The sequence below is a fragment of the Xylaria bambusicola genome (genome assembly GCF_022495145.1).
Source record: "Xylaria bambusicola strain CBS 139988 unplaced genomic scaffold F5B22scaffold_98, whole genome shotgun sequence".
Classification (NCBI taxonomy): Eukaryota; Fungi; Ascomycota; class Sordariomycetes; order Xylariales; family Xylariaceae; genus Xylaria; species Xylaria bambusicola.
The window spans coordinates 25,492-48,870 of NW_025953651.1; the positions used below are offsets into that span (position 1 = coordinate 25,492).

The 23,379-nt window shown below is 48.8% G+C and overlaps 6 protein-coding genes across 6 annotated transcripts; 3 read left to right on the top strand and 3 right to left on the bottom strand.

The window, feature by feature from the left end:
- Positions 1 to 270: 270 nt before the first annotated feature.
- On the bottom strand, positions 271 to 2,582 carry F5B22DRAFT_580901 (uncharacterized protein). The gene is made up of 5 exons (XM_047973261.1): positions 2,304 to 2,582; positions 2,128 to 2,251; positions 1,954 to 2,079; positions 1,220 to 1,900; positions 271 to 1,121 (listed from the first exon to the last, which is right to left on the bottom strand). Exons 1-5 carry the CDS (start codon positions 2,385 to 2,387, stop codon positions 298 to 300), a joined length of 1,839 nt encoding a protein of 612 aa, XP_047824823.1. The 5' UTR covers positions 2,388 to 2,582; the 3' UTR covers positions 271 to 297.
- Positions 2,583 to 2,840: 258 nt separating this feature from the next.
- F5B22DRAFT_652583 (Glyoxalase/Bleomycin resistance protein/Dihydroxybiphenyl dioxygenase) lies at positions 2,841 to 4,081 on the top strand (the record flags this gene model as incomplete). The annotated part of the gene is made up of 3 exons (XM_047979626.1): positions 2,841 to 3,023; positions 3,168 to 3,453; positions 3,531 to 4,081. 3 exons carry the CDS (start codon positions 2,841 to 2,843, stop codon positions 4,079 to 4,081), a joined length of 1,020 nt encoding a protein of 339 aa, XP_047824824.1.
- A 324-nt stretch (positions 4,082 to 4,405) lies between these two features.
- Positions 4,406 to 7,516, top strand: F5B22DRAFT_631237 (uncharacterized protein). The gene is made up of 7 exons (XM_047976607.1): positions 4,406 to 4,613; positions 4,697 to 4,710; positions 4,764 to 5,157; positions 5,210 to 5,910; positions 6,036 to 6,370; positions 6,492 to 6,654; positions 6,704 to 7,516. Exons 1-7 carry the CDS (start codon positions 4,570 to 4,572, stop codon positions 6,919 to 6,921), a joined length of 1,869 nt encoding a protein of 622 aa, XP_047824825.1. The 5' UTR covers positions 4,406 to 4,569; the 3' UTR covers positions 6,922 to 7,516.
- Positions 7,517 to 8,405: 889 nt separating this feature from the next.
- On the bottom strand, positions 8,406 to 10,091 carry F5B22DRAFT_631242 (glycosyltransferase family 4 protein). The gene is made up of 2 exons (XM_047976608.1): positions 9,817 to 10,091; positions 8,406 to 9,746 (listed from the first exon to the last, which is right to left on the bottom strand). Exons 1-2 carry the CDS (start codon positions 10,001 to 10,003, stop codon positions 8,539 to 8,541), a joined length of 1,395 nt encoding a protein of 464 aa, XP_047824826.1. The 5' UTR covers positions 10,004 to 10,091; the 3' UTR covers positions 8,406 to 8,538.
- A 948-nt stretch (positions 10,092 to 11,039) lies between these two features.
- Positions 11,040 to 15,188, bottom strand: F5B22DRAFT_652586 (uncharacterized protein; the record flags this gene model as incomplete). Its single annotated transcript, XM_047979627.1, has 2 exons — positions 11,040 to 12,957; positions 13,057 to 15,188. The coding sequence occupies 2 exons, from the start codon at positions 15,186 to 15,188 to the stop codon at positions 11,040 to 11,042; spliced, it is 4,050 nt and encodes a 1,349-aa protein (XP_047824827.1).
- A 4,042-nt stretch (positions 15,189 to 19,230) lies between these two features.
- F5B22DRAFT_580993 (T-complex protein 11-domain-containing protein) lies at positions 19,231 to 23,359 on the top strand. Its single transcript, XM_047973262.1, has 3 exons — positions 19,231 to 19,245; positions 19,478 to 19,602; positions 19,673 to 23,359. The coding sequence occupies exon 3, from the start codon at positions 19,846 to 19,848 to the stop codon at positions 22,906 to 22,908; it is 3,063 nt and encodes a 1,020-aa protein (XP_047824828.1). The 5' UTR covers positions 19,231 to 19,245; positions 19,478 to 19,602; positions 19,673 to 19,845; the 3' UTR covers positions 22,909 to 23,359.
- The last annotated feature ends 20 nt before the right edge of the window (positions 23,360 to 23,379 follow it).

Below are 23,379 nucleotides of genomic sequence, written 5' to 3' on the forward strand. Positions count from 1 at the left end.
CGGTCTTACCCCTTAAGCACTTAAACACGGCATAACACCATGGTAATATGGAAACTCTTGCACAACGCGACTAACTACTCAGATATGTCCGCCGATACGAAATGGGCCGTTCTACCGCGTTATACTATTTCGATATTCATTTCCACCCCCATGTCAAGCGACAAGAGAAGTGGAATCTTTACTGAAGACTCCAATAGTAGAACCGTACTTAAGTCAAGCCAGCGCAAGCAAGTATATCATTAATATGAGAAAGAAGAATATCTAAGAATAACAAGGCTATGGCCTAGTGTCCCGTAACTATGAGATCTCGCCATGAATATACTGTCTGAGATCATTCATGCACCCCACCAACTCTTGATAGTTCTTCGCAAGACCGAATATGAAGAAATCCGCCCGGAGAATGACGAATTTCGTATCAGAGCTGAAACGACTGAATAGATTCGAGGGTCGATACCGGGGTCGAATGAACACGCCTGCGTTCGATAATTGCTCTACCGGAGTTGGGTAGTAGATATCCAAGTCATCAGAAGCAGCAGCGCACGGCTTTGAGCATACGACTCGTATTGAGTCACGACTGATAACTGCTTCGCCGACTTGGGCTCCATCTAAAGCTTTTTTTGCCTCGGCCCCAGCCTTTGCCTGATCGTCCGTCGCTATTACGAGAAGTGTCAGGGCTGTATTCCTCGGTTGTAGTATCAAGTCGGATAACTCTGGCTCATTCCCCCGTGATGACAAATATACTTGGGGCAGCCGTCCGCCACCGGAATATCTAGAAGAGAAGAAACCGCCATCAACAGTCGTGAAACCGCGCGCTTCAGTCCTAGAGAGTGGATCGGGCATATCGCTGAAGAAAGGAATCAACCGGATAGCCCAATCGATGTTTCGCATCAACCAGAACGCCCACGAGTCTCCGTAGTTGCACAATTGCCCATTGAATTTCGTAAAGTTCGCTGCTACCCTCACGCTGTAAGCGCGTTCCTGCGCCCAGGATTGGAGAACCGTGTCGCGAATAGAACGAGTGGCATTGGGTAGTTGCAACAAAAGCATTAGACGCCAGGCCAACTGTTGCGCGTCTCTCAAGCCGCTTGCTATCCCTTGGCCACCGAATGGCGGGAATACATCTATGGAATTCAAAGTCAGTACTACTTCCTTCCTTGTATAGGCTTGAGAAACGGGTCATAGAGCGTAATGGGATCATGATGATTTCAAGGCTACTCACGGGCAGCATCTCCGATCAAGATAGTTCTATCATCGAACCATTTGTTGACGACCTTGTGTGTAAATTCAAACGGGCGACAGCGTCGAACCTCAATACAGTCATGAGGGAATATCGTCTCTCCCGTCGGGAATAGTCGGCCATTCTCGTCACATTTTCGGGTAAGCATTGGCATAAGGTGTTCCCAGAGCAGCTCTTCGGAGTTCATGCTGTCGTTCCAGTCATTTTGGGCGAACTCGTGGCGCCACAGACGTGCTTCATTCGGCCCAAAGCGGCCAGCGGCCAAGGGCTTTCCAGGGGGACTGCCAAAATGGAAACCAATAGGCCAAAATAGGTCATATACCTGCTCCGGGGTGTATCCTAATTTCCAAAGAGGAAATTTGGGATGTGTTTTCGGGGTTGGCAGTGTTATCTTCAGGTTTGCTGCTACCCAGGTTCCATCGTATTTGTAGACGCCTTCAACTTGTCGGATACCCGCTGATGGTTCGAGGAAGTGTTTCCTGACTATACCCTTTTTACCGTCTGCCCCAATGAGCCATGAACCGCGTATGTTTTTTGCTTCTCCATTGGCGTTTGTGTATTCAGCAACGATCTCCGCGCCGTCTTGTTTTCTCCCTGTCACAGTACAGCCGCATCGGAGCTCGCAATACTGCGAACCTGCTAACTCCTTGCGCATTGCAAACTCTACGCTTATTAGCATGCAAAATAAATCAACAGCTCTGCCGAGGCCGGCCTACCTAACTTTGGCTGAACGTGAAACACAGCGCTAGGAAGCGCCTGAGAGAATATATCGGGAAATGCATCGTGCTGGAAGAATGGAGGATTTGCAAAAGAAGACTTATGGAAATTGAAATGAGGTAGTTCTATATTGTCAGTAGTGTCAATCTAACATAACAACAGAGGCCTCTTACCTTGACTAATGTTTTCCATGTCACCACCAAGGCCAAGATCCCAGCAGATTCTGACTGCATCGTGCGTTATAGCAATTCCTCGAGGGTCATCTACAATCTCGAGTTCTTTTTCTAGTATGATAGACTAGTGAAGATGAGTATTTGCTTATTTATGTAACATCGCGCAGCTTACTGACCTTCACTTTGAGTTTTGACAAGCTGATCGCTAATGCTAGGCCAGCTGGCCCAGCACCGACAATGATGACTTCTGTAGTATCCATTGAACCACTCTAAAAGAACTTAGAAAAGGCCCCCGAGATTGAATAAGCCGCTGACTTGAACAAGGACCGGTGGTTAAGATACTACTCAATGCGAGTAGGTTGTATTTTATGTTGCTCCTAAGCCCCCACTACCGATGTTGCGTAGGCTCATTGGTTGGCGTTTCCAAATACTATACCAATACTATCTCTGGCGTATGGTAATTGATGTTCTTGGTTGTTGGGTGCTGAGCGCTTTGTTGTTTCACCGGCTTAGTTACTAATTGATCCGCGGAGGAACTCGCCGAGCAAGGGTGGCTCATCTATGATGTATTGGTTAAGTCCCCAACGGCTGCAAGTGTTCAAAAGGGTTCGCATCGACGCGATATCCTTCCTCGCAACTCAACTTTGCCAATGTCTCTTTATTTACTGTCCTTACTTTCTTGGTTACCCGAATTCATTCGAGATTTGCCCAAAATGCGTATTCCCGAGATTTCCAACAACCCTTCGAAGGTTCAACTAGCGCGCATGGCGCATGTCTATTTTGAACATCCGGACTTGGAGTTGTTCTCCGAATTTGCGAAAGACTGGGGTTTCGTAGAGGCGAAACGAGATGACAATAAAATCTGGTATAGGGGCTATGGTGTCGATCCCTACGTGGTGCGTAGCATGATACTTCTTATCCCTTTTCTTCGTTCATCTCAAGTATGAAGAAACCCGAAAATCCGACTAAACCACAAACAATATTTCTTCTACGGTCTTGGGTTTCCTGTAAGGACAATAACTGAATCCCGATGTTTGCAGTATGTCGTTAGCAAGAGCAAAGATGGCAACCCGAGATTTGGAGGCGCCGCCTTCGTAGCCAAATCGGAAGAAGAGTTTGAGAAGGCGGCGCTTTTACCAGGGGCAACGCCTTCCAGTCTGGCTGACGCGCCTGGAGGTGGAAAGATGATTAGCTTCACGAGATCCGACGATACACATTTTCATGTTGTTTATGGTCAGATTGAAAGAGAAGCAGAGAAATCTGTGCCATCGGCAACCCACGAGGTTCAAGGACCATACAATGGCCCTTTCCAAAAGCTCAGGAAAGGTAAACATTTTCCCGTACAAGTTCACGCAGGACACAGCGTCCCCAGCACCAGAGGAGCGTGACTAATTTGCTGCAAGGAACCTTCCAAAGGTACCGCGAGGGCCCAGCCTTAGTACACAAGCTCGGTCATTTCGGGGTAGTTTATCGAGATTTCGACACAGAGATCAACTGGTATACGGGCAACTTCAATCTTGTGCCATCTAATGTCTTGTACCACCCGGTCTTCTCTAACATTGATGTTCTTACATTCCTACACCTTGACCTGGGCAAGGAATTTTCCGACCACCATTGCATGTTCATGCAACGAGCATCGCCAGAGGTCAAGAAGAGCTACTTGCATCACACGTCGTACGAAGTTGCCGATTTCGACGAGCAACTGATCGGGCACGAGTATCTAGCCAAGAAGGGCCATGAATGCGTCTGGGGTGTTGGGCGACATATCCTAGGCAGTCAAATCTTTGACTACTGGAAAGATCCGAGCGGCTTCAAGATCGAGCACTACGCCGATGGAGATTTGGTGAACGGGGACACTCCCAGAACGCGGGAAGTCGTGGGCCCTTTTTCGATTTGGGGGCCAGAGGTGCCAAAAGACTTTGGTGACGACACGGCGAAGCTAATTACAGCTTGAGAGCTATCACGGAAGCGTTCATGAATAACAACTATGTAGTTATGGTTAGGTATTACTTGGGATATTTGTTGGAAGTTCGAAGGCGAAATATTACGTGTAAGACAGGGAGATGCATCATGAAATGGCCGCGATCTTGTCTCGACGAACTTGGAATGTGTGTGTGAAGGTTGGGTAAGCCGGGTTAGTGAATATATCTTGTACTATGCGAAGACAATATGGATAACTGATTACCCGCTAATTGAAATTGAACTTATCAGGTATATAAAGTACACGTACATCCCCTACCTACCCCAAGCTGTAACGTGCAGGGAACCCCCCCCCCCCGGAGTCTCCAAGTCAGACAATGCTGATCTCGTAAGCATACGAAGCATCTCACAGACTCATCAGTGAGCAGGTATAAGTATCTTGACGATTTGAGATAGATACTACAGAGCTACGAGTCCAATGGCTTCTTTCCGTTTGATTGCTCTTGAACTTCCTTGTGAGCAATGCCACTAAGCGCTAAGAAGCGTGTTTGTGATCGTTGTATCCGGTTTGTAGCTACCCAAGCTCGCTCTAAGTCCTATTATCACCAAGACATGTTGAAGAAATACCTGGCTGATAGTGTACTGTTAGCAAAAAGGTGAAATGTAAGTGAAGGCTATCCCGCCATGAGGGAATCCAGCTCATTCATCGCCTATAGGTGACTTACAGCGGCCTTGCTGCTCGCGCTGCTCAGAGGCAGGCTTGCCTTGCACCTACTCAGCAGAGCGCAAGAAACCCGGTCCGCCGCGAGGATCGCGTCGGCAGAGACATGCAGCCTCACCCTCAATAGGCTCAGCTTCAACTGAGACGCCGGTGACGCCGAATGATCAGGGGGCTATCTCCATGACGCTAGACCAAAGCTGTCTTGCACATGTGCCGGACGCTATACCCCCAGATACGTTTCAAGATTTTCGTATACCTCAACAAGAAGTGCAATTTGGAGAGTTCTCCCTCCATAACTCTTTATATGATCCAGTGCTCACGATAGCACGCACTGGGAGCCATATCACATACCCTGGGTACTCGTTGAGTCGTGACCACGAAAGGGGCCTGTAGGCCGACACATCCGTTTTGCAAGGACCTATATATGCTAACATTTCGCAGCCTTGTGCATTTCTTCGATGAGGTGCATTCCGCAATACCACTGTTTCGAACCGAACACTTTCTCAAACAATTTGATGATGGTCTAGTGGAGAAAACCCTGCTTGTGGCCATTGTCACAGTGACTGCGAGAGTTCTGGGTCCTGTTAGCTTCTGGAAGCCTGAAGACGTGGAGTTATGCATGAAGTTTCTGCTCGGAACTGCATCGCCTGAAACTGCTGGTAATACTGATAGGAGCCTCGAGTCTTTCAGATTGGAATGTCTACTCGCTTACTATGAGTTCCATCAATTTCCAGGGTCTAGTTCCTGGATGCGGATAAGTAGACTCGCCCGGAAAGCTTACAGAGTCGGTATAAATCAAATTGAAAATCCAGAATTATGTTCAGCCGTCGACTTCTCTACAGCGACTGAAGAAGACTTGGAGGATTGGCGTCATCTCTTCTGGTGCATTTATTGTTTGGACTCTTACTCGAACATCACTGTCGGAACTCCTTTTGTTGTTGAGCTTGAAAGCATCAATACGTCACTCGCAACAAAGCCGTACAACCAAGCTGATGAGCTTCTGGTTTCCATCCCCAAAGTATTTCTACCTGATGAGGTTGAAGATATTTGGAAAACAGCAAAGGCAGTCATCTCTAACGGCATCATGATCAACTACAACCTTCATATGGTCACGACGACCATTTTGCGGCAAGCTGGCTACCGTATGTATTCTAACCTTCTATCAAAACTCTTAGCACACGTGCGGTATTGTCGTCGACTTATACACCAAGTCTTTACGAGAACTCTTCAAAGCTACAGAAATTGCTAACCCCTCGCTTATTTATAGTTATGAGGTTGCGAACGGAGGGAAAAAGACTGCCTACCAAGACCACGGCTCTCAAAGGCGCCCTGGCCGCCTTGCGACTTGCTCTACCCCATCGATATCTCAATCCTGCGAGAAATGCCCTCAGTGGTGAATCGTGCCGAGATCACCATGCCAGGCTCACTAATATTCTTCATTTACACATGGCTCATTTAATCACGGCTCTGCCTCCCAAGCTTGATGGAAATGATGAGGAGTTCATGCAGAATTGGCTGGCAACTCTTGAACCGTGTCAAAATATCATTTCGGTAGTGGAACAATGGGATAATCAGCACTCCCCTCGGATTGATCCGGCAATAGTAAGCACCTTCGAGACCTTGCGTTTTTGCCTTGCAATATCTACTAGTTCTATGACATCTCTTACTCATAAATAAATAATTGAAACCGTTCAAAATAACTGCGACTAACGAGGCCTCGCAGTGTTTTATCGTATATTCAGCTCTTTGCTTCCTAGAAATACATCGCTGGAGCACGGCTGACCCTGAAATCCCTATCATTGCAGGCCTTGATCAAGGTCAAAACTTACTGCTCCTGTTCCTGGAACATTTCTCAAGCATGTGGGAAGTGCCTCGATTCCTTATACGTAAGTGTCTGGATTATTGGTCTCTAAAACGGTAGCTTACTGCCAGCAGGCCAGTTCAGAAAAGCGCAGCACAGGTATAAAGCCACAAGGTTGGCCTGCACTGAGATCGATTATCTTTTGAGCCGATTTAAAACTCCTTTACACCCCAAGGCACTTGAACACCCCCTTTCTACCCCGGCGACAGCACCACATATAAATATGGACAGCGATATGACAATACAGCTTGACGACCTTTGGTCTTTCGATGTGCATGATCTCGGCTTGTGAACCAGCACGACTTTCCGTCTCTCGAGCCTCCAATGCGTTTGATTGTGCTCACTAGAACCAGACAAACAGAGTGGGATAATATATGTGGCCTGCGATAAGAGGGACATACCTATCGGACCCCTCTCTTAAGATACAGAAAGATGGCATAATTTTCAAACCGGATGTTATGTGAGGTTCCGCTGATGCAGATGCCCTAATTCACCTTACCAGACTGAGCTCTCCCTCGCTATGTTAAGGGCACTAGTAGAGTCTCAAGCGAGCGACACATACTTAAAAGTTAGCCTCCTCAAAAACAATGACTACTAGGGGACATCTTCAATTACGCCTTGGATTATATCTGCTACCCGAATTTCAATCAGTTCAACCTTCTAACGACATAGAGGGACACGATGACGAGGTGATTCGCGGACACAGGGATGCAAGGATGCTCTGCGAACTTTGAATTCACTAGACTGATTGTTTCATAATGTACGAGTTAATTTTATATACCCAGAGAGCGATATCAGAAAACAGAACCTCGTATGTCGCAAGTTCAGCCCAAAATATGAGTGATCTTCTTCTTCTCGTTCAATCCTAGGTAGACAGTATCGAGATGTGATCAAATCTCAATTTACCCCCTGCAAAGTGTTATCCCATTACACCAACACCCTTAAAAGTAATCGTGTCGCCATCAGCCGTACACCGCAACTCAATCCAGATACCAATTAATCAATCAATCATAACACTAGTCCCTAAAACAACGACCGCACAGTAGCCCGCCACCGCCTCGACACCGGATTCTTCGGCGGGCTATTCTCCAGCGCAGCCTGATATTCGCAGCATCGACACACGGGCCTTATCTCCCCGGTGCGCGCGTCGTAGAACATGCCCAGGCGCAGAGACCTATGGCAGCCGTCGCAGGTTTTGAAAAGCGTCGTGTCGACGGCCATGGCTCCAGTATCACCGCACTTCACTGACAGACTGACTGGCTTATTTATTTATTGGTATTGTTGACAACTGTCTGTCTTAATTAGGTAGAGATAGGGAGGGAGGTATAGTGATATAGACAGCGTAGTTAAATCCAAGGTTGAGCTCCTGCGTAGCAAGGGAGCGAGCAAGCAATACTATTGTGGCAAAAACATATACTAAATACGTGCCTAGTAGATTTGTCTGCACGATATGATATAAATTGATCATCCCTCCTTCTAAACCCAACTTTCCCAACTCCCTACCTTACTAGCTATATATCCGCGCAGATATGGGTTTGGAACGTGACCGATGCAGTGCGACAAAGAGTCATCTCGGCAATTTTACAATTCTAGATTACATGCTCTCCTTTCTCGCCACCTAGTTGGATTTCTAGCTTCGCTTCTAGAAAAACCGCCGTATAAAGAGCCGTCCAATCCTGCCTACTCAGTCTATTGAGTTGTACAAAGGATATAGTCTCACAGCTGCGTCACTAGTCTGGATTCCCGTAGTCAGCTCATAGATAATCAGTTTACGAACAGGACAGTATCTAAAACAGTATATAGAACGCATCACAAGTCTACATAGCTCTACCTGGGTATTGTACAAGACGTTCTCCGCCATCGCCGCATCCGGCACATCAAGTAGAGGTAAGTGCGCCAGATATTTCCTTTAGAATGACCATAACTTAGCAAAAACAGTCGCCGTCGCAGTAGCTACGCCTAACCCCGTTGCTAGAAAGATTACCGTTCCTATATTACCTCCCGAGCGTTTCTTCGTGCTGAGTGTCTCATCAAATATTGCGTCCATGCGTTGAGCCATTTCCGCTTCCCCGAAGTTCTTCACCCTCTCAATACCTGCCTGAGACATCTTGGCAAGCTCCTGCGGACTGAGCTGGTGAAGAACCTTATCCATGACTGCAGCCCACTCGTCGACTTCGTCGGGAGAGCGCAGCCAGCCAGTCTGCCCTTCTACGACAGTCTCTACAGGCCCACCCGTGTTTGCGGCAAGGACGGGGACACCGCTTAGCATTGCTTCAAGGGGCACGATGCCGAAATGTTCGTTGGCAGGGGTGTAGACCAGAAGACGAGCTGACGACAGGAGCATCTCCTTCAGTAGGTTGGTCACGTTTTGGAGGAACAAGACTTCGACGTCCTGTGGTACAGCTTGAGCTGTCTGTAGGGTCCTGACCGTCAGATTCTTGAGGCCCAGAGACTCAGCCAATGCCACCAACTCATTATGACAGCCGACATTCTCAGCGATGCGCGGGTCGTAACCTCCGGCAACGGCAAGTCTCACGCCGGCACGTTTCTGCTTACTCAGGCGGGCGAAAGCTCTAATGGCGAGTGCGATGTCCTTCTTGCGCTCGAACCGGTTGATGCTCAAGACGAACTTCATCCCATTCCACAACGGCTTGTCATCCAGCATCTTTTCTTTGGTCTTAGTATCGACGCAAGGATACACGGTCCGTAGATCCCTCGAGCGCGCGAGAGCCGGCCACGTCCGACTGACGACGCCTTTGGTGAAGTTGGAGTTGACGGCAATGACGTCTGCAAAGCTCATACTCCATTGCTCTACAAAGTCGAAGGGCACCCGGTATACACGCTTCAGCCACTTCTGCCTACCTTGAGCCAGCAAGAGGTCAGGGAAGTGGCAGTAAAAGAATATGCGCCCCTGTGGGTGTAGATACTGTAATAATGGCAGACCGGCGCTGAGTTGATCGACGAAGTATGCATCTGGGTGTAGGTCACGGAGCTCTGAGGTGAAGTATATCTGGAGGATTAGGTGAAGTTGGCGTAGTATGGCGCATAGTATACTGAATCGACCAAGGATGGAGGGCGGAATGATGGTGTTGCCACGGACGCGGACATCGAGGGTCCCTTGAAATGGAATTGTCAATGTCAACGGATATCATAGAAAGGAAGAAACCATTATTCTTAGAGAACTTACCATCGCGAGCCTCGTCGAAACAGTGGCCCGGATCGCAGTGGCTTGTAAAAATGACTATCTTGTTGCCGCGCTTCTGCAGGCCAACGGCGGCATCGACGACAAGCCTCTCAGCGCCGCCAATGCCTAAGTCTGGGTGCAGGAAGACTATCGTCTTAGCCTTGGCACCTTCAACGGGTGTCTTTGCCATGGTGAAAGAGAGAGGTTGAGGCGCTGTGCCATCGCCCGATGGAACTACTCAAACGAATGTGTGATGCAGCCAGCAGCTTAAGCAGTCGAGGCAGCTTGGCTGTTAAGATCTGTCACCTTCAGCCCTACAAGTAAAGTAGTAGGTACATAGTACAGCGCGGCACCTACCCCACCTTCCCAAGCATCTGCCAAGCAGCTACCCCTGCCTATAAACCCTGCCTATCAACCCTGCCCATGAAGCCCCGCCTGCTCTAGCCTTACAGAGGCAACCTTCTATGCATGTACGCAGTACATACTTACATACATGTACATGTACATGCACAGTTGGTAAGCCACTTGAAGCCATTGACCAGATTTCCTACTACCGGTATCAGTCCTGATGTAGAAACCTCAGGTTACAATCATGGACGAGGGTTCACGATGAAGCCTTTTCATCAGTACAAAGACACATCTAACGTATCATGTGACTTCTTCACAGGAAGCAGGTGATACATGGCACGAACTTAGAATATTAGACACATATCATGACACACATGCAACATGCTTTTGGGTCGTGGTAGGATAATACTTTCTCAGTTTGTCTATCAACCTACTTATAAACATCAAAACTGCTATTACTTAGGACTCGTTCATCAGCATAGGCACCATGTGCCTCTGGGACTAAAGCTTGTTGAGGTAGTCAGCTATGCTGACTACCTCCAGCAAAAGTCATAACATTGATTGCTATGAGCTACGGTTCCCATCCATCCAATGTCTCTAGCTATCCCATTATGCCGCCGCTGATAAACGCCGAAGATATGCAGGGTATGTTTTTGAACAAAGACCAAGCCCCGACCTCAAGACCAAAAGCAAAGCAAAGCAAAGATGGATGCGACGGCTCAACAGCGAAGAAGAGAAAACGAAAAGCGCAAACCATTCCTCTGCGCCATTCTAGGGTATCAGTCGCAAACAAGGAAAAAGACTTGGTTATAACTTCACACTATCCCGTAGTGTCCGTCCATACGCCAGCCCGAAGAGACGTGCAATTGAAGTCAACCTCACTCACTAACAGTCTGCTCGTCATAATCATCTTCAATCGCTCTGGCATCCTCATCGTGCCTGCGTGGCGGGTTTAGTCCCATCTCATGTCTCACATTCCTCTGTATTCGCAAAAAATATTTTCGAAGCGTGGAAAGCCCCCGTAGGAAGCCCCGATCCGGCTCGTCAAGATGCTTCGGCGGACATGGCTTGTCCGTGGCTAGGTCACCAGCTGTCACGCTATTCGCGAAGTCAGCCATCTTGAAATCGATTTCGCCTTTATTCTTTTGACGTCTCTTTACGTCCCAAGTATCCTCCGTGTCGGTAGCGAAGTCGGTGGTCGAGTCCTCGGCAGTCGCATCGCTATCACTGCCGAGTGCCGCAGCATCGTAGAACATTAATAGGCTTGCTGCGTAAAACCGGTAGCCACGCAGTCGACGGATGGTTACTTCGAGTTGATTGAGTTTCTGGAGTATAGTGGGAATATGTCTAAGGACACTGCTAAGATCCACGCCGTCGTACAGAAACATAGTTAAAGTGTCTTGGAACTCTTTCCCGGCTTTCAGATCTCGCCCATAATACTTGTCCCGGAAAATATAAGTCTGCGACTTGGCATCCCATGTTTGAAGACCACAAACCCGGACCCCCAACTCCCTAGATGTCGTCTCTGCACACTTCCTGCGTTGAGACTCACGTTTCTTGGGACTAGCATCCACACCATACTGCCTAGTTCCCATCTTCAAATCCATTATACAGGGTCGTTTCATGCCAGCAGTGAGGTCTTCGAGCAACAGGAAGTATTCGACTCTTGAGTCACGCTGGGTTTGGGCTTCTTTCGGGTTGATTGGGCGTGGAATTCTTTGTATCTCCATTTCTAGGTTGGGAGTTCTAGAAAGATCTGCAGAAGGTAGTTCGAACTTCTGGGGGTCAATGCTTGCCAATTTTCTATCCTCCACATTTTCTGAAGCTGAATTATCGCCATTGGCCGAGAATTGAAAGCGTGGTGAGGTTATCGCTGCCTCACTATCACCTCGGTATCTCACATCATCTGCGTCTTCGAAATATTTTAAATCGCCACGCGAATCTCCGACATCTTGAGGTTTACGACGCAGCTTGCTGCCAGAATAGCGTCGTTTTTGGGCACGTGGTGACAGTTTTTCTCCCATTAGGTCTGCTTCGGGTGCACTGGTCCCAGTCACGTCTTTGACAAAGTCCATGCCTCCCACGATCAAGTAATCATCTCTTGGCCCTAGGTCACTCTGACTTTGCAGAAGACTTGCCGGGCTTCTGAGACCGCTTGAATTGTGGGATGAAGCGGTATTGTGCTCACCCTTCATTGTTGAGGGAACTGCCATAGATTTCGATAGACTAGATTGCACTGAGCGGCGGGGAACCAAGCGGTGGTACGATGCAGGCTTCTGATGTTTTTGTACAGTAATAGGCTGTAGGAACGCATCATTGAACACTTCATTCCTGAGTTTCTTGTTGACCATTGTTGCCCCCCAGCTATTCGCGTGTCGAGACTCCAGCGTGGGCCGTGGAGTTCGAGATGACTCGTGTTCGAGTGTTGGTGACAGCATGTCGCTTACAGGTTGCTGTAACATAGCTGCAGATGCACTTCTAGGGCGTTCCTTAAGCCCTGAGACCATAGAAGGCTGCAGCAAGCTTCTAGGTAGAATGTGTTGATTATCAACGAAAGTTACAGTGGGAACTGGGATGTGTCCTGATTGTAACGACTGACTGACAATCCTTCGGCGGTTTTCTTCTTCATAGCCATTAGACGATGGACGGACTCTAGATTTGGTAACCCTCTCGACAGCATTTGGCTGAACATCAGATTCATTGTGAATTTTCTCAGATGCTAGGCTTTCGTCTTGTTTGGCTGTCGACCTCCGACGGGGCTGTTTCTGATACGTAACATTCAGAACACCAATATATCTGTACCTTAAAAATTAGTCATGTTCACCTGGTGGTTTTGGCTAGTCCGCAACGCCAAAAGGCTGCTAGATCAAGATGGCATTGTATGTGAAAACAAACCTTGGCAGGAAAGGAAGAAGATCGCGGTGGTATCGTTCTATCTTTTCATAAAATTCATTTTCTCGATTATTGAGCTGCTTACAGACAGCTCTTTTGGAAAACCTCCAGATGGTGGTGTGACCCCCAACTTGATGTTTGTATGGTATAAGCTCAATAGCTTCAAGCGGTACTTTAGGCTCCATCTGATGCTCGTGAACCATATCCTCGTAATACTGAGGAACTGGGCGCGATATCATTGTGTGTGTGTCACTAGGCTTCTTTTTGAGGTCACTCTCAGCTGAAGTAGTATCTTGGTGGTCTTCCTTTTGGATAACATTCCGACCAAGCAGTATGTTGTCTTTCTTATCCTTTGGTACATCTTCGTGGCGTAGGCTAGTCGGACTTTCGCCTCTGGCTTCCGGATCATCTGCTTTTACAAGCCACGGGTGGAAACCCTCGGTAGTGGAACGAGCACTAGACTGTTGTGGCTCGACCTTCTCAATAACACAAGATCCCTTCCCTGTAGAATCATCCAGGCCCTGATGCGGCAAGAATACAGCAGATGATATCTTTTCTTCAGACGACAGCTCATCTTCCTCAACAGTCGTTGCAACATGACTTTCCGGTTCTGCAAGGTCGTGTGTATTGATTTCACTAGTCCCAATATCCTTGCTTCCTAGACGAGAGCGGCGTGTGAATTCTAATGGCGGAGAAGAGCTTCCTCTCCGGTCTTGAATTTTAATAGGCTCTGTCGCCACGACCTCGTCCTGCTGTAGATTAAAGTAGTCACCTTCAGTGAGTCGATCCAAAGGGGTCTGGGGAGGCCATGTACTAGATGGCAGATCTTCACTATGTGATGGAGACTGCGGGTCTGCAACCTGGGTAGACTCATGTGGCGGAGTCGGAATCTTGGGGCATTTATTAGACGAGCTGTAAGCCTGTGGCTGCACCTCTAGTCGTGAAACTTTGGATGGAGATATCTTTTCCTGCGGTGATGTGAACCTAGACTCCTTCCGTTTGATTTTATCAACTGGAAGACCTTCCTTGAAAAAGCGAAGACTGTGGCTTGCTTTGCGGCTCCTAGTTGGCTCCATCCCAGCTAGTACCTCGGTAATGGATTTTTCGACTTGACCATTCTGATGTCCAACAAACCCCCCAGTACCAATAGACCATGCTTTCTCCGGGCCTATTGACATTGTTCTTTCCGTCCTCCATGCTCGGTATTCAGCACGCGAAGTAGAGTTGGACTCTGAATAACCAAAACGAGAGATGGCGCTGTCGCCACAGTTATATGCAGAACTCCCAACACTATCCAGGGGTGGTTTACTAGTGTCAATCCAATGGAGACGGGCCTCTTTCTCAGTGCGCTCCAGTGATCTTCCCCTCGCTCGAGGTATAAGAAATGAACCTGGATGGCCCCTAATAACCGAAGCCGTCTCGGTAAGCCCAGGCATCGGGATGGACTTAGGAACCACGGTCAAAGTTGCAGAGAACGTCGACGAGTGCAAGGAAGGCATCGACAGGGTTCGGACAGGATCAATTGGCCTCCGAGGGGTAGGTGGCGGCAAGTAGGCGCCTGAGGAATGCGGTGAGGTCTCAGGGCGCGATTCGAGTAGTGTCAGCTCTTGGGGGTTACCGGATACATATTTGGGTTGATATGATCGTATTTGGTCATTGGACTGTGCGTGACTGTGGCCAGGCTGGCGCTGATCTGGCTGGGCCGCGACGGAAGATGAAGAAATTCCACGTGCTGAGGCAAGAGCTTGGGAGAGGAGAGAAGGTCCGTTATTCCTGGGAACAGCCAGCGGCGGCCTTGGCCTTTTATTGACGTGGTCGCCATGGCTAGCGGCAACAGCCGAAGATGGAGGTGTGGAGGATGGGACAGGCACAAGCTGGGGGCCCGGCAAAGGGGATGAGATGATGCCACGAGGGTATGTGTCGTCTTGAATTGGCGGGCAGCCAGTCACAGCTGGGGGCGAAGAGGGCTGTTCGTCATTCGCACTCACGGGAGCCGGGCGAGTCGTGGTGGGGGAGAGGGCGGAGGGAGCAGAGGGAGCAGAGGGACCAGGATGAGGAATTGACGTGACTGGAAGGGGCTCGCTCACCCGTGCAGCAGATGCGGCATTTTCGAGCGGAAGAGAAGGCCAGGACATGAGGTATACATCTGGGGGGGTAAGGATGGCCGTCTCGGGTTGGGTCAGATTGGACGGGAGGATATCGAAGACGAGGGTGGGAGAAGTGTGGTATGGGAGAGGTCTGGAAGCGAACGCATCGGCGTAATGTAAATTAGGTATAGTAGTAGATATGTCAGGCAGGTTGTAGGTACATGATCTGGGATCGGAGAGGGTGGCGTTTATCGCTACCGGGTGGGGACAAGCCCCCCAAGTCCCGTCCGAGCCCGCCCAGGTCCCTGCTATCGGCCCTGTCACTGCGCACAGATAGTGTACTATGTAGGTACCTACTAACTAACATGTACCTACCTGTAAGGCGGCAGAGAGGCAGGTAGATACAGTACCTATAGTACTTACTAAGAACTCAAGCGAGGTAAGTATTAGGTACTTACCTACATATATGTTAATTATATATGTATGTATGTACTACGATACCACTGTATCATACCTACGTGTATCTGCGTAAGGACGCCCGCTGCGTGCTACTGAATGCCGGCTTTTAGCGAGCCTTGGTGCCTATCATAGGCGTTCTATTCCAGGTAGTAGTGCATCCTCTCAGGTGCTTTCCGTGGCACTGGCTTGACTGGTGCACCTTACATAGCATGCTACGTCAATCCAAATGAGATCAACTGATAGTCGCTCCCACGTGTTTAGTATACTTAATATAAGTACGTGTTTGTTAGGTAAGTATTTTGCTTCAAATCGCTTGCCGTGGCCAGCAACATAGGTACTTTGTAGTACTGGGTACCGGCTTCTTAGGTACTTACCGAGTTTTTTGAATTTCTTATTTAGTACAGTTGATGTACGCATAAACTCGCCATATCTGGGTTAGTTATGTAACTACCTAAGTAGATACCTACTTACAAGGTAGCTTCGCAACACTGTAGTCTACCATCTGCCTTGGCTAGACTCAAGTGTATGCTGCACAATTTACGGAACCTCAAGCCACCTCAGTATGTCAGACCCTGTTCTCGATTGAATGGCTTAGTACACATTACGAGAAGAAATGCTCTCTAGTAAGCTGAGCCAGCATTTCTCTGTGCTTCTTCATCAAATCGCCGCCAGTTGTGGTTCCGCGTGGTCGAGTCCTTGACCGCTTTCAGTTCGAGTGCGCTCAGTCAATTACAGTCCACGTTTCGTTCTTTTGTTTTTAATAGGCCGCCATCTCGCTCTAGATATCGATCAGTCTCGGTTTTAGAAGCGGCACATGGGCTTACGGGTACTACTAAGTGTACAACTCACTAGACATACAAGGGATATGGATGCCTGCTTCTTGTTTAGGAATCTATTCATGGCTAATAAAGAAGAGACGAGATACAGCTGCTCAAGGATGTGTTTACAAGCCATTTCATGACGCTTCCAGGTGGAACGTGACGATGCTCCAGTCCAGGCCCGTCACTATCTAATGTCAGGTACCCAAACAGGTTCCTGAAATCCCAAGCCACTCACCGCTCTCTTCGGCATCTCTCCTCCCAAACCATCCGTCATCATCATCATGCTACTTCCGATAAGAACGCTGCCTCATGTCTCTGGCAAGATGAGATAAACTATAAGCACGGCGAATAACTAGTAGCCGCTACTTGCGCCACGAATATGTCCGGCAACCATCAAATCCATTCCACATCTCGAACAGGTTCACGGAGCGAGACATGTTGCCTGGAAAGCGAGTCACTCAACCCGCCTTTGCCGATTAAGGACTTTCGCGAACGAAAGTAGCGAGTAGCTATGACCTACCTGGATATCAAGTACAAACGAAAGGTAACCTAAAAGGTATCATCCAGTATATATCGAATAGGCTAGGTTCTCGGCTAGGTACGTGGTGTCAAGATTGCCTCCTAGCCAATCATTTAACAACGTGATATCTGGACTTCATCTGTCTTTTATACCAAGACAGACCGAGACTCCTCATTATTGAACGCCTGTGATCGGCTGCATATCAGATATCAGGTATAAGCTAGTTGAGGATCGGCGCACAATAGGCATTGTATTGTCTCACAATCACGGCTACATCATACAGAGCGTAGACACACTATACGAACATACGAACTGGGAGGTGTTCCAAAGCAGATTCAATATATTCAACTTGAAAAAGGGGTAAGTCAACATGCCTAGGGTTTGCGATTCGACACCCACAGGTTTCCTTACGTCCAATTCGCACGACTGAAACCGCCAGGACAGACCTACTTTTGCTCTCGACTTTCACATAATCGTATCGTACTGATTTTTCTCACCTACCGGGCAAGCTTTTTTGCGGGAAATTTTCGAATGCTTTGCTCCTAATCGACTTACGGGATGATTCCTTTCGAATAGCTCGAGGGTAAAGACTAGGTTACTCGAATTCTCTACCTAGATGGTATGACAGCCATTTGCGGTCCATCCAGATGTGCAAACATAATAGAGAGTGTATCCCGAGCATTGTCGGAGATTTGTTTGGCTAGGGAGAGTAACACCTGTTCAGACTGGACTCGAAGTTGAATACACCATCTCACATGAAGATGTCTCACGTGTTACTAGTACGGGTGTAATAGTGTTTCACCCTTCCCGACAGTATCGTGATCTTTATCGGGTCTGATTTCACATGTGAACCGACAGCGAAATGTCAAGAGCCAGTATGATAACAAGAATCAAGCCACTGATGAGGCTACGACAGTTCTCCCTAATAAAGAGGGTTTGCTTCTCCTATCAAGAAGACACTGTCTATTTATTGTTGGTCGGAACAGCATGCCGACGTGATGCCATGTAAGCCGTCATAGTGTCCCAGTACACTATTGCTGGCCGTGGGTCGAAACTCAAGAAGGCACATTTTCTCCCCGCATTCGGCCAAGGAGTTGTGTACGAAGTAGGCCGGGACTGCAGATCGAGGCGGCCGATCTTCCGTGCCACTGCAGGAACCTCTCGAGGCTCGAGCTTACCCACCCTGTCGCCAGGTTCGGGAGCAGCAGTAGGTATTACACGCAATGTTTAAACAACCAATAGAAAGAAAGAGGACGAACTTGGTTCATTGCCTGCTGCGATTAGTCAGATAGGGAATATTTGGTAAGACGGGATGGGATTAAGTACCTAGGTGAGTGTCTTACACGGCAGATAAGGACAGAAGCGGGCGTTTTTGCGACATTGATGATGACAGCTTCACCATCTTAATCTTGAATGACGCTAGCAGCTAGACCGCCAGCCCCCATGTAATGCAGCGTACAGGTCCCGGGCCGGCGCTAAAATGATGGGCATCACGAGAGCTAGAGAAGGAGAGCCGATGGGGTTTAGCGTAGGTAGAGACAACACCGGATATTTACTGTATGGCCACAGGCAGGGCTTAGCGATGCAACCTCGGATCATAAGTGCGCGTACATGTATAAAAGGTAAGTAGATCACCCCGGGCCATCCTGTCGAGTCTGGGGTGTACTACATAGTATAATGTGTGAGGAATTCGAGGTTGAGCAGAAGCAAGAAGATAGAGATGGAAGAAAAGGAGCACTTGTCATGATCTGACATGAGCCACAAGCCCGACTGTATGTGCAAAGGACTCGAACATGCATGCGTTGGGTTGTCTGTGAAAGCAAAAGACAGCGATCAAGAATGATGACTACATATGCATGACATAAGAATACACAGTAGGTAGGTCGATAGGTAGATGGGTAACTACATATGTTAGGTAAATAGATTGTCTGTCGCTTTCTGTTCTTCTGCTTTGCACAATCATCGATGACAATCATCTATACACGTAGGACAACGAGCAGCGAGACTGGAGCCAGCAACCTCGATGCGAACTTGTTTCACTACCGACCAGGGTGGGCTCCATCAAGCTGCTTCTTAACTAGCATCGTTTCCAGCCATCTGGTGTCATAGTCTAGGTAATCCTTGGATCTTTTGGGCTTTTGAAGCCTGTGCGTGCTGCGGCATTGCCGTCGCCACGGTCCTGTTTCAACGACACTACCACATCACCACAGACACTGCTACGTAGGCTTACGGTTTCCTGGTCCATGGGAATCCCTTAATAAACTTGAAGCTGAAGCAAGCTGAAGCCATCATATCCTTGCATCACGTGTGTTGCCTACTCCTTTACACGATATCTTACCTACCGTAACTTACCCGCACCTGCTTTGCATCCTTCTACATCCTTCTGGCCTTCTGTGATTACTTAAGTACCTACCTACTTAGTTGGGCCGATGAACTTGCGCCATCTCCAACACAAAACAACCTGATCGTTGACGCTGCCACTTTATCATCCCAATTGCATTATTCATCACAATCTGACCATCTGTTCTATGCGACAGCATCCCTGCCCGCTTGTTTGCGGCACTTGTTTCTGCTGCAATCAGTGCCCCTTGTGATTCTGTAACTACGCCAACAACATACCTAGCCGACTACACTTTGTACGACGCCTGCAACCACAACATCAGTGGGTTCAACTATTCTCGAGTAAGCCCTTGTTTCTGACACTCGGCGCCGTGTGCGGCATACAAATTCAGCGTATTCCTTTCCGAATCCTCGCGCTAGACTAGACATTGTCGGTTCTTTGTGTCGCTTCCCACTTCTGTGGATTAGTTTCTCTTCCGTCTCCGGTAAGCCTGGCATCTGAAATGCAAAACGCCAGCCGCGCACTGTCCCCGCCAACGTCAACACCTAAACAATTACCGTCAACATGCGCCGCGCATCCGTAGATCTGGCCGACCCGGCTCGCAACATAGAAGAGTCCGTGGGCACTCCCGATCCCACTGCCCCAGACTCCGATCTCGATCTAGACATGACTCTAGCCACCGAAGAAGACGACGAACAGCAGCGGATTCACACTCCACCTCCCCACATCGCTGCGCGCTTCTATCGCCCAACACAGACTCGGCGAAAGGACTCTGCTGCTTCTTCGCGTAGAAACTCCATAGCCTCTGCCCAGTCCCGTTCTTCTCACGGTTTCGCCCACCATGGCGGTCCCCAAAGCAGATTCATCGCCCAACAGATGCGACGTGCTTCTATTCTCGAGGACCGTAAAGCCCGCCTTGCCGACCGAGCCGCTCATGCCGAAAAGGTGCGCCTGAGGGCTGCTGTAGCGAAAGCAGCGCAGCAGAAGAGTTCGAACTCGGAAGCGCGCGCGTTGGCCGCCGCCCAAGCACGAGAAAAGAACCTAGCCGAGATTGTCGCGGCTTGTGCTGAAGAAGTCAAGCGTGCCAAGGCAATAGCAGAAAGCATGAAAGAGAAAAGGGAGCAGGATATACGAAAATTGAAGTTGCAGATGGAAGAGCGTCTCGCCGAGGCTGAGAGGAGAAGGGAAGAGCTGCGAATTCGCCAAGCCACAAGACGCTCACGGGCTCACAGCACCATGACTAGAAAGTCGGCTGGCGACTCCACTGCATCGGAAGGTGACGAACAAGAGTCGTCAAGTGTAAATGAGGAGACTACAATGAGTGAGGATGTTGCAGCATCCAAGTTACAATGGTGGTGGAGGGGTTTGTTGAGGAGGAAATCAGTCCAGCAATTCTCAGATATCGGGCTGAATATTGATGGCGTTCGGGAGACATCTTTTGATAAGGTGGTGGAACTACTTGGCCAGGAACAAGTGCTCCTAGTGACGGCACGCGTACTTCGGATTTGTGGGTTAAGCGAGGGTGATATTGGATCTGTCACTGAGATGGCTGCCGTTCGATCCTTTTTGGGTGCTTTTCTCATACTTGGCCATCCGACCCAAGTCCTCAGCAACAAGGACCATAAGGGAGAACAGGAGCAGGCTGGATCCTCTCAAGGGCAACCCATCCCTCGGGATGATCTAGCTAATCCGCAATTACAGGATCTGGTTGCGAAGGCGCGAGATTTGCTGATCTCCTTTGAGAACATCTTGTCACGATTAACTTCGCTGAATAATTACACCCCGCCACCAGCTTTGCAAGGCGCCTTGCCGGAAGTCTACGCCACCTTTCATAATGCATTCATCGCCTGGAAAGCACGAGACTCGGACGCTCTGGTCGACGTGATGATCTTGCAGTTTGTAGAACTCGATGCTATCCTTCAGACTGTCAAAGACCGTACAGAGGGCGCCAGCACCGAATCTTATCTGCAGAGTATCAGGGATAATCAGCTGATGCTCATGGTTCGAATCAAAAGGCTCGCAGGTGCTCAGGAAGGAAAGAAGAGGATTTTCGAGGCAGTGAAACAAGCAAGAAAAGCTAGAGCAGCAAAGAAACCCACAGGAGACACCAAACCTCGAGTCGCTGAACACTCTCTCAGCACCGAGGGCTCTTCGATGGTAGATCACGCTACAGCAGACCATGTGATTTCATCCCAGCTGCAAACACTCACTCCTCCGCCGACGCCTAACAAGCACCAGTCGAAGCAACCAGTAACACATTCGGCTTATCCCCCTATTTTACCGGACAATAGGGTTATTGTTCACGAGTTAGCAATCAACCGGGAATACCGCATTGAATTCGAGCACTTTCAAGAACAGCATAAATCCCGCATGGAACCACTCTTCAAGGATCTCCGCTTAGGGCCGAGGAATGAAGAGAAAGAATTCCATTATCTCGTTGTCATGGCCAACTATATAAAAGATCGTTTACAGCATCTTGTCAAGCCCAATTCACCTATGCACACTTTTATCGGTGAAATACTTGATACAGAGGTAGCTGGACGCCAATTCCAGGCTGGTAGCTTTTCATATGAAAAGTTCTTCTCTTCTATGGGCTCTCTGCTTCCTAAGCTTTGTGCCCCAGTGCGGGATGACGAAGTTAAAGACCTAGTGGACAACAAGCTTAGCCAAGGCCCTATAGTCGATCGCTTCGAGGCCCTCATCTCTTTTATTGATGTGATGCTTTATGACTACGCCAACTATATGCTCCAAGTAGCAGCGCCTAACCTCGTTGAACACGCTTCTCCGTACGAAGCAAAGAAGTTTGCCGAGGATCTCGACAGCGGCGTGATCACGCTGACTCGCGCAGAGGCTGCGTGGCGGGACGCCCGAAACAAAGTCCATGCGGAGGCAGCCCGGCGTGACCCAGAGGGAATCAATCACCCGAAGCTCCGACCAACGCCTGATAAGATCTACTGGCAAATGCTTGTGGACCAATTCACGCAGCCTTCGCCTTTGGTTGATACTATACCTGAACCTCTTGCTCTCGACGAGAAGCGTCGGGTACGTCTCGGCCGCCAAACGCTTCGCATCATCACAGCAGGTGCCATTCTCCTGCAATGTAAAAATATGCTGAAACGCGACGTTCGAGCCCCTTGGAAGACAGAGGCCGGTCGGGTTTTCACCCTTCTCGAGTCAATAGACGACGATGCCAAGGCTCTAAACCAGTCGACAGCTGTCCACGGCATAATGGCGGCCCTTGAAGCGGGACGGTCCATGCCTGCAGCAACTAAGAAGCATCTGCAAGCTCTCGTAACGAGGGTTCTCGAGGCCTACACGGATGCCAAGTGTAACAACACGGAGCCTAGGGAGCCCGTGATGAGACTCTTGCTCACGCGCATTAGAGGACATGTGTTGACGCGACTACAAGCGGGCTCTACGAGCGAAAAGATCAAGGCCACGAGTACGGCCGGAGAGAAGTTGGCGAGCTTAGGGTTGCCCGAGTTCGTCGAGAGGGTACGAGAGATGATTGAGGAGCTCAGTCGTGTTGGGAGCGTTGATCGAGATACGCATGGAGTTTGGTGGGAAGGCGTTTCTACCAAGGTGGATCAGGATGAGTCGGCAGCCAGCAAAGCAGCGACATCTTGATGATTGATATTACGTTAGCATTCCGGGGTTAGCAGAACGGCTCACATTCACATGTGCATCATTTTTTTTCGGGGGATAATTTGGTATTGGTCTGTATTCATCTCACATCTGGTTCTGGTTGGGATTGAGGGATTGGCGTTCAACGGATGGGCATGATATACATACTACTACTATATGCATGGTTGATGACGATGAAGGGTTTCGGATCTATCCAGATTGGAATTTCGTTTTAAAGCATGGGACTGAGAAAGAGGACCATTTATCTGCATTATTACTTGAGTATCCCATAGGTAGCTTGTATCGCATACTAGGTAACATACAGAAGAAGTAACAACTAGCGATGCTTGAAGATATTATGCTTCAGGCTAATGACGAAGCGTACTGGATTGAGCTCAACACAGTCTTTGAAGTGCGGCGAGGTTTTTAAACTTTGATCATTGGCAGTCTAAGACCAATCTATCTATAAATAAT

What these genes read in the sequence shown, in the direction of transcription:
- F5B22DRAFT_580901 (XM_047973261.1), bottom strand. Translation starts at nt 2,387, where the DNA reads ATGGATACTACAGAAGTCATCATTGTCGGTGCTGGGCCAGCTGGCCTA. An exon ending in TGTCAAAACTCAAAGTGAAG is followed by an intron (nt 2,252 to 2,303) that starts GTCAGTAAGCTG and finishes CATCTTCACTAG; the next exon opens with TCTATCATACTAGAAAAAGA. An exon ending in TCACGTTCAGCCAAAGTTAG is followed by an intron (nt 1,901 to 1,953) that starts GTAGGCCGGCCT and finishes TAATAAGCGTAG; the next exon opens with AGTTTGCAATGCGCAAGGAG.
- F5B22DRAFT_580993 (XM_047973262.1), top strand. Translation starts at nt 19,846, where the DNA reads ATGCGCCGCGCATCCGTAGATCTGGCCGACCCGGCTCGCAACATAGAA.
- F5B22DRAFT_631237 (XM_047976607.1), top strand. Translation starts at nt 4,570, where the DNA reads ATGCCACTAAGCGCTAAGAAGCGTGTTTGTGATCGTTGTATCCG. An exon ending in TTTGCGGCAAGCTGGCTACC is followed by an intron (nt 5,911 to 6,035) that starts GTATGTATTCTA and finishes GCTTATTTATAG; the next exon opens with TTATGAGGTTGCGAACGGAG. An exon ending in CTCGGATTGATCCGGCAATA is followed by an intron (nt 6,371 to 6,491) that starts GTAAGCACCTTC and finishes GAGGCCTCGCAG; the next exon opens with TGTTTTATCGTATATTCAGC.
- F5B22DRAFT_631242 (XM_047976608.1), bottom strand. Translation starts at nt 10,003, where the DNA reads ATGGCAAAGACACCCGTTGAAGGTGCCAAGGCTAAGACGATAGTCTTC. An exon ending in TTTCGACGAGGCTCGCGATG is followed by an intron (nt 9,747 to 9,816) that starts GTAAGTTCTCTA and finishes TTCCATTTCAAG; the next exon opens with GGACCCTCGATGTCCGCGTC.